Genomic DNA, 9,111 nt, shown 5'->3' on the forward strand with positions numbered 1-9,111 from the left:
TTGGTTTGTTTAACCTTGGAAGTTATTTCAAAGTGAGAAGTGGGAAGATTTTTGCCAAGTTTGTTGCCAATGAGTTGGCTAATATTTGATCTTACTTTATCTTTGGTGATTCCACTTTTGTTAAAAAGAGCTAATTCTACGCTGCTTACAATATCATCAATAGGTAACTTAATATTGTTAAATGGTAAACCATGATTAGGACCGAGTGATAAGGTATCCTTAATTTCAGAAGGTAACTCTGTCTTAGATAGGTTAACTAACCAATTATTAGTGTGAAACTCTTTAGGAGTATGTATAGATTTAAGTTTGTTAAATTTTCTAATATTATCTGTCTTAATAGCATTGAATAAACGATTGGCCTTGTTTATATCCAAGTTGAAGTTTTTATAATCCAAATTTGTGAATTGGTTAGAGAAGAAAAAGTTGATATTATGATTAAGTTCTTGGATTAACAGCCTTTCCTGTCGATAACATGTTTTAATTTCGAGCGATAGACACTTGTGTTGAAAAAAGCGTAATGCTTTGATGAAGGTTTTTTCACTTGTTAAATGTTGAAGGTTTTTGATTTTAAAATTTAGAAAGTTGGGAATGATTCCAAACTGACGACATTTAAGAAGGAACACTTTACGGTTTTTGATACGTGCTAGTTTTTGCCGGTAGTTCCAGATCTTCTTGGTTTGTGAGTGATTTGTAGAGGAAAGTGATCTCAGGTTAGAAGTGCGGTGTGAAGTAGGATCACGGTGGTACGAGACGTCCACGAAGCCGTTTCGATGCATTGTATTTAGGAAAGAAGTTCGTGACCAGGAGGTAGATTGAAGATGAAAGTTCGTCGAAATTCCGGTCAGGAAGAAGAAGAATTTAATACTTTGAAAGACGTGAATATAAAAAGTCGACGTTTCGGCCGGGCCCTGCCGACCATCCTCAGGAATAAATTCTACAATAATTAACAAAAATAGGATGCTTCAGCATAACAAATCTGAATTGAGAGCAAGGAATATGTTTAAGAACAATATTTGTTGTTGTACAAAATTAGGTGAAAATTAAACAGTTTCAAGAAACTGTCAGAGTGACAGTTTTAAGAATTGGTATAAACGTAACGAAACGGTATAAACAGAACCGAATTGGTATAAACGTATCATCAAAGAAATGATCCATATCTTTAAGAACAAAAGGAACTCTGTTAACAAACGTACAGATATTGAACATCTTAGCCACCTATACTCTAACATTTTCTAGTTTACATTATCGTGTTTTCAAATCATTGGCGCCCCTTACTCCGATTGGTCACCGCCTTTGTACTCCATGACTTTCGAACATAGATCAAGTTCACACGTGATCAACATAGATTTACGGATCGATTCCCGCTAACCTTCACTTCCGTCCGAAATGCTGTACAACTAACAACACCTAAGCATGTACTGGTCGTCATTTTCACTTCCGTCCGAAATGCTGTACAATTAACAACACCTAAGCATGTACTGGTCGTCATTTTTTGTGAGTAATCTTTTCAAAATTAATTGATCTTTTCCCAATTCCATTTCCCAAATTATTAATAAGCATTTTCTGACATATTTGCATTGCTCATCAACCAATTTTCCTCTGATTAACCTAATTTCAAAATTTTGACACTTAACCTAAAACTGTCACTCTGACAGTTTCTTGAAACTGTTTAATTTTCACCTAATTTTGTACAACAACAAATATTGTTTTTAAACATATTCCTTGCTCTCCATTCAGATTTGTTATGCTGAAGCATCCTATTTTTGTTAATTATTGTAGAATTTATTCCTGAGGATGGTCGGCAGGGCCCGGCCGAAACGTCGACTTTTTATATTCACGTCTTTCAAAGTATTAAATTCTTCTTCTTCCTGACCGGAATTTCGACGAACTTTCATCTTCATTCTAACTGATTAAACCCAGATTATTCAGAAATAATTCTTCAAGTACTACTTTCCGGGTAACTAAGAATCTCAAATGAAGCTGATTGGCCGCGAATTCAAAGTTGCAGTGCACAGAAAAAAGAAGAATGGAAAATTCACAGTTTTTGATGTAACGGAGCACTTCGAAAGCTAACTCGAAAAATCAAAGTTTCAGGTGTAAATTTTGCATTTTCTGTCGAAATTACATATTAAAAATGTGAAATTACATTTCTAACTGTAAGAATTCATTTTTAAAATTGAATTCATAAAAATGTTATTTCAAACTGTAATTTTTCCAGTTTTATTTACGAAGCGCCACTTATTACAATTGTAATTTTTCCATTTTTTCCGTGTAGTTACTCATGATTCAGATCATAGATTAACGACTTTCAGACATTTTCAATATTATGCTTCTGAAATAAGTTCAAAGTCTTTCGTTTTCAATCGAATTCGTATCTATTTTACACCCGTTGTGTACGGAAAGTAATACGGCTGCATAGCAACTCGAGAGTCAATTGTTATAAACAACGCGCTTTGACTGGCAACTGGCAAATTTTGCTCATATTGTCTTCAGCATCGCTCGAGTACAATTGTCTTTACGATGGATTTTTCAAATCGCGAGATGTACGATATGGTGCTGATGATGGGAAGGTGTGACAACGTTGCGGGGGACGCAGCTCGCGAATACGCGGACCGGTATCCGTTGAGGCGGCATCCGTCTGCGAAGATCCTCCGCCGCTTGGAGCGAAGCCTGTGCGAAACTGGCAGCTTCGTCTCGGATCGTTCTAACGCTGGACGTCCGAGATCCAGACGGACGGTACAGTTCGAGGAACGTATCCTCGACGATGTTGAGAGGGCGCCTACTGAAAGTACTCGGGGTTTGGCCGCGGAACACGAGACTGATAAGTCAACCGTACACCGGGTCTTGCAAACTAACGAGCTGAAACCATTTCACTCGCCAAAGGTTCAAGCACTGCACAGTCCAGACCGTGTGGCAAGAACCGCTTTTTGCGAGTGGATATTGGAGCAGCATCAAGCAGACCCGATGTTCGTATTTAACATCTTATTTACGGATGAGTCGAATTTTGATCGCGACGGGGTTTTCAACAGCCACAACATCCATCATTGGGCGAAAGAAAACCCGCACAATGTTCGGGAATCAAGCCACCAAGTTCGCTGGAGTATCAACGTGTGGTGTGGCATGCGAGGCGATGAGTTGGTAAGCTTGTTTGATAATGCATGAAAACAGATATAATTTGCTACAGTTTTATTGCTTTACTTGGAAAAATTTCATTAAAGACGTGTTTTATTGCCTTTGATGAAAATAACTTTGTTGAATTACTACAGCCAAGATATTTTATTAATAATTATAATATTTGAGCAATCAGTGATAGAGCAAGGATTATGGTTTAATTATGCAATCACACAATACGGGGTAATTTTTGACACAGATTGGTCCCTGCGTTCTACCGGCAAGATTGGATGGAAACTCGTACCGCGAGTTTCTTGAAAATCAGCTTCCGGAACTGCTAGAGGACGTTCCGCTTGATCGCCGAGCCGCCCTGACTTTCCAGCATGATGGTGCACCACCGCATTTCAGTGCGCGTACGCGGCAGTTTCTCAACGAACGGTTTCCGGGGAGGTGGATGGGCCGTGGGGGTCCCATCGCCTGCCCACCGCGATCACCTGACCTGAACCCTCTGGATTATTGTCTATGGGGCTTGATCAAAGAATTCGTGTACAAGGACCCACCGAATTCTTTGCAAGCTCTGGAGGCTAAAATCGTGGAAGCGACAGCGACGGTGACTCCGGAAATCGTTCATGGAGCGATGAAAACTTTAGTTGGACGCTGCAGGCTTTGCATCGAAGTAGGCTTCGCGGCCATTTCGAGAACCTGCAGCTCCTGTAACGAGTCGTCACACTGACCCGATGAAAAACGGCACTTTTCAGAGCCACCAAATAATTTCGCAAAGAACGATTAGTTGTCAACACCGAAAACAAAACAGAGTGCCGTACGATGTTTCTCATTTCCTAGTAATAATAACACAGAATCATGGTACATGATTGAAATTATGTTTCTGAAATTGGAGTACATTGATTTTTTGTGACTTCTAATGGGAAAAACATGAGAGTTTTTTTTATCCAATAACATTTGTAGCGCCGTAAACTGATTTATGGAACAATTGAGTGTTACCGAAAACAGTGCAAATAAATCTATGTAACACGAATTTAGCAAAATTAACCTTTTCCGACTTATCAATAATTTATTCAGTGAAATAATGTATAGTTTAACTCACTTATCAGTCAGTTGGTTTATCTAAATTTTCGTGTCTTTGAATTCATTCCTTCCTTGCCGTGAAAGAATATTATGCCCTAAAATGCTTCTCTCTGTCTACATAATCGAAATTTCTTTCGAAAATTTGGCAATGTTCGGGTATAAGAAAAGATGTTTCCATGTAAAATGAAGCATTGTCGAAATTACGAAATCCCATTTAATTCGAGCATTAATTTGTCTGGCTATAAAATACATTTTTCGTCGCAAAATAGGCTGCAAAAGCACGAAGGGATACTGAGACTCATCGCTTTTCGCTTTTAAATTCGATGTTTAGATGTTCTTTTTTCTATGAAAAATCTTGTTGGTATCCCCCCTCATCCGATAGGTCTTTGATTGAGGTAATTTTTAAAAAAGGAAATTTACATATTATTGAGAATGGATTCACGGATTTGAATGAAAATTGGTACCATGAGGATTTTGGGGTCGCTGATCACGAATCTGGGGTTAGATTTGAAAAATTCTAAATGGCGAACTCACATGGTGAAAAAAAATCTTAAAATATTCGGATTTTGGTGGAAATTGGAAAATGGCGATTTTTCCGGTCATCAGTAACCGATCCAAGGTCAGATTTCCAAAATTTATGATGGTCGATCCATTATTAGTGGCTCAAAATGAAAAAAATCGTAATATTTTTTTATGTAATATGATATGCGAGGGCTCTTGAATCGTCAATCACGACTCTGAATTCGTAGTTGGAAAATTGGAATTGGATATTAATATTTATTTGTTCCATGAACCTTGAATTTGCAGTGTGAAAACGGGACGTTCGAGGGCTGGCTCACGGTCAGCCTCAAGCCGCTTGTTTACTCATACGAACGATGCAATACAGTATCGATGTATGTGGTTTAAGTATTAATTACTCAAAATTTATCAAACGTAAAAATATTTTGAATAAGACTATGAATTATCAAAATATCTCTTCTGATATTATGACTACACGCAGAAATTTACCAAATCGATTAATTTTTGTCAATTCAATCGAGCCGTGTTCGATTATTTTGTTGAAGTCGATTAATCGATACATTGATTATTCTCATATAAGTGGCCATCACTAGCATTGATCTCAACGATTTCAACGTTACTTGCCACTCCAGACCCACATTGAATCGACGAGGGAATAACTGGGAATTTGAATGACACGATATTTTTTTGAGTTGAATTAATTGACTTTATTCATGTAATTTGACTTCATTTTTCTGGTCCAAATAATAATTATTATTGATTATTGTTATTCTTGGATATGAAGGTCACAACTCAAAACACTTTTTTATCGTGTTAACGTTTCGGCCCTGGTGGGGGCCCTCCTCAGAACATTTTATTTAAATATCTGTCACGAACAAAAATAAAATAATGTACAACTAGGTTTTAACAAAATTAGACATAGTGGTATAAATAATATGCAAGGATGTTTGACCAAGTATAAAAGAGGAATTACCTAGTATGAGATGACATTTCCAATTACATAGAATGCGTGTTGGTGATTAATGAATAAATAGCAACAATAAAAAACAATAAACAAAAAAAAAAAAAAAACCAATAAAAAACAAAAACCGAAACACACTGCGTTCGCGACACGTAATTCCCACGAATTCGTATTTGTTGTAAGTTTGGTAAAATGAAATAAAACACACCGCCGTTATAGGTTGAGTCCAGAGCACATAAGCACAAGTGGAACGTCCAGTGTGTAGTGGGGGGAGATCGATCTCGATAGTTATCAGAGCAAACGAAGAGTCAACGGGTTAAAAGGAAACCAAAATTTTGTTAAGGAGGTAAAATCGAGAGCAAGCTCAGTCGGTAATGGACAATTACAATGGTCGTATCACAGAGGTGTAAATATTACTTAGATGTTCTATGTCTTGTTTACGGTTGACAGAATTGGGATGTGCAACAATATTGCACATTTCTAACAGTAGCCTATTGTAATACAACGGTTCGACGTCAATAATGCTGGCTTGAGAATAATTAAAGGAGTGGTCGAAATCGATGGCATGTCTCGTCAATGCAGTAAAATTATCCTCGTGTTCATGGATAATGCGTTCATGCTCGGTTATCCTGGTGTGTAGTAGAAAGCATTTCTGCAACTTTATCCGAAGGGACAGCTTAATTATGTCGTCTACATAGCTGAAAAAGAATGAAGGGTTGAAGTCCAGTTTGTTGAGACAATATTGTTCAAGATCATCCAAAACCAAATCCGCCAAAATTGGAGAGAGCGGTGAGCCCATCGGTAAACCATAAGTTTGAGCATATATGTTCTGATTAAATTTGAATATGGCAGCCTTAAAACATATGTGCAATGCTTTTAAGAGTTCGTTAAGTGGGACCGGAATTTTGTCCACCAACTGATGCCAGCGCTGTTTAACAGCGTTGATTGCAAGATCTTGTGGAACATTTGTGAACAATGACACAACACCCAGCGAAACTAAAATATGATCAGGTGGGAGACGAAAGTCCCTAATAGCATTAACCAGAGCAAAATTATCTCTTACACGTGACAAGGGAGGTACGATGTTGTTACCTATACATTGACTGAGGAAACGAGCCAGATTGATAGTCGGACTATCAGTGAACGAAACTATAATTCTTACCGGTGTATCCGGTTTGTGAATTTTCGGTAGCCCGTAGGCTCTAGGTGGTAGGCAATCAGTTTTTGCAATTTGACGTCTAAGTTGATCAGAGATGAGTTTGCTTTTAGACCAATTCGTTGTTAGTTTTTTGACTTCTTGTTGCAAGGTACAGGTGAGATCGTATCTAACAACTTTGTAAGAGTTGTTGTTGGAGAGTTGTTGCAACATTTTATCCTCGTCTATTTGTTTGTTCATCACAACAGTCGTGTTTCCCTTGTCAGCCTTCAAGAAAAGTAAGTCCTGGTTGTTATTTTGAAAGATCTTAGTTTCTTTAATTTTGTGAAGGATATTCTTGTCCGCGTGAAGGGGAGAAGGGGTGTTGATGAACTTTTTTATAGTGTTGGTAAAATCTTGGCGGGCCGTATTACGAGAATCAGAAGGAATGAAGGAAATCTTTGATTCGAAATCAGAGATAAGTTTGCTGGTTGGGATGCAGTGAGGCTCAAAAGGAATGCCATATTTGGGTCCCATTTTTAGCACGTCGGTAACATTGACAGGAATATCCGTACTGCTAAAGTTCACAATCCAATTTTCGAAGGTCGAGTCAATTGGATTAGAAGTGGGACGTTTTTTGTTATTAATCAGATTAGCTAACTTGTTGATGTTAGCCGCCTTGTAAGCATTGAAAGCCGGTTCCAATTTCAGGTGTTCTGTGTCGAAGAATTTTTTTGACACTTCAACAGGTAATTCAATTAAAATATCATTCTCAAGCGACAACAAAATATTTTGATATTTGATGATGGTCGCGTGAGCGTCACTGATCTCGAGATTAAGTAACGACCTTTGAAATTTGTGTACATTATGTTGGTAAACAGTACGCGACTTAGACATTTTAAATCTAATAACGTTCGAGATAAGCTTAGGGAATTTTAAATGGGTAGGTGAAATCGATCGTTTCTTGCAGTTTAGAAGAAAGATGCGGTGGTTTTCAAGCTTCAACAGAGACTCGGATATGGTGGCCCAACGTCGCAGCTTCCCCGCCAAAGTCTTTCCATATGCAAGAGAGATATCATGAAAAGACCCCATGGTTCCCACGTTTTATTCCGTTAATATGATGAAGACGATTTATCTTGACCTTGAAGATTTGTTGATTAATGTTATTCTTGGATATGAAGGTCACAACTCAAAACACTTTCTTATCGTGTTAACGTTTCGGCCCTGGTGGGGGCCCTCCTCAGAACATTTTATTTAAATATCTGTCACGAACAAAAATAAAATAATGTACAACTAGGTTTTAACAAAATTAGACATAGTGGTATAAATAATATGCAAGGATGTTTGAGCAAGTATAAAAGAGGAATTACCTAGTATGAGATGACACTTCCAATTACATAGAACACGAGGATAATTATACTGCATTGACGAGACATGCCATCGATTTCGACCACTCCTTTAATTATTCTCAAGCCAGCATTATTGACGTCGAACCGTTGTATTACAATAGGCTACTGTTAGAAATGTGCAATATTGTTGCACATCCCAATTCTGTCAACCGTAAACAAGACATAGAACATCTAAGTAATACTTACACCTCTGTGATACGACCATTGTAATTGTCCATTACCGACTGAGCTTGCTCTCGATTTTACCTCCTTAACAAAATTTTGGTTTCCTTTGAACCCGTTGACTCTGCGTTTGCTCTGATAACTATCGAGATCGATCTCCCCCCACTACACACTGGACGTTCCACTTGTGCTTATGTGCTCTGGACTCAACCTATAACGGCGGTGTGTTTTATTTCATTTTACCAAACTTACAACAAATACGAATTCGTGGGAATTACGTGTCGCGAACGCAGTGTGTTTCGGTTTTTGTTTTTCATTGGTTTTTTTTTTTTTGTTTATTGTTTTTTATTGTTGCTATTTATTCATTAATCACCAACACGCATTCTATGTAATTGGAAATGTCATCTCATACTAGGTAATTCCTCTTTTATACTTGCTCAAACATCCTTGCATATTATTTATACCACTATGTCTAATTTTGTTAAAACCTAGTTGTACATTATTTTATTTTCGTTCGTGACAGATATTTAAATAAAATGTTCTGAGGAGGGCCCCCACCAGGGCCGAAACGTTAACACGATAAAAAAGTGTTTTGAGTTGTGACCTTCATATCCAAGAATAACATTAATCAACAAATCTTCAAGGTCAAGATAAATCTTCTTCTTTCAATAATTATTATTTTTCCTCAAATTCGGATAGATTTATTAAATTCAAATTGCTTCATTTGA

At 37.5% G+C, this 9,111-nt stretch overlaps 1 protein-coding gene across 1 annotated transcript; it reads right to left on the minus strand.

Moving 5' to 3' along the window:
• Positions 1 to 6,367: 6,367 nt before the first annotated feature.
• LOC124175587 lies at positions 6,368 to 8,426 on the minus strand. Its single transcript, XM_046555987.1, has 3 exons — positions 8,408 to 8,426; positions 6,485 to 7,552; positions 6,368 to 6,375 (listed from the first exon to the last, which is right to left on the minus strand). Exons 1-3 carry the CDS (start codon positions 8,424 to 8,426, stop codon positions 6,368 to 6,370), a joined length of 1,095 nt encoding a protein of 364 aa, XP_046411943.1.
• Between the last annotated feature and the right edge of the window lie 685 nt (positions 8,427 to 9,111).

Source organism: Neodiprion fabricii, chromosome 2, assembly GCF_021155785.1.
Source record: "Neodiprion fabricii isolate iyNeoFabr1 chromosome 2, iyNeoFabr1.1, whole genome shotgun sequence".
NCBI classification, from domain to species: Eukaryota; Metazoa; Arthropoda; class Insecta; order Hymenoptera; family Diprionidae; genus Neodiprion; species Neodiprion fabricii.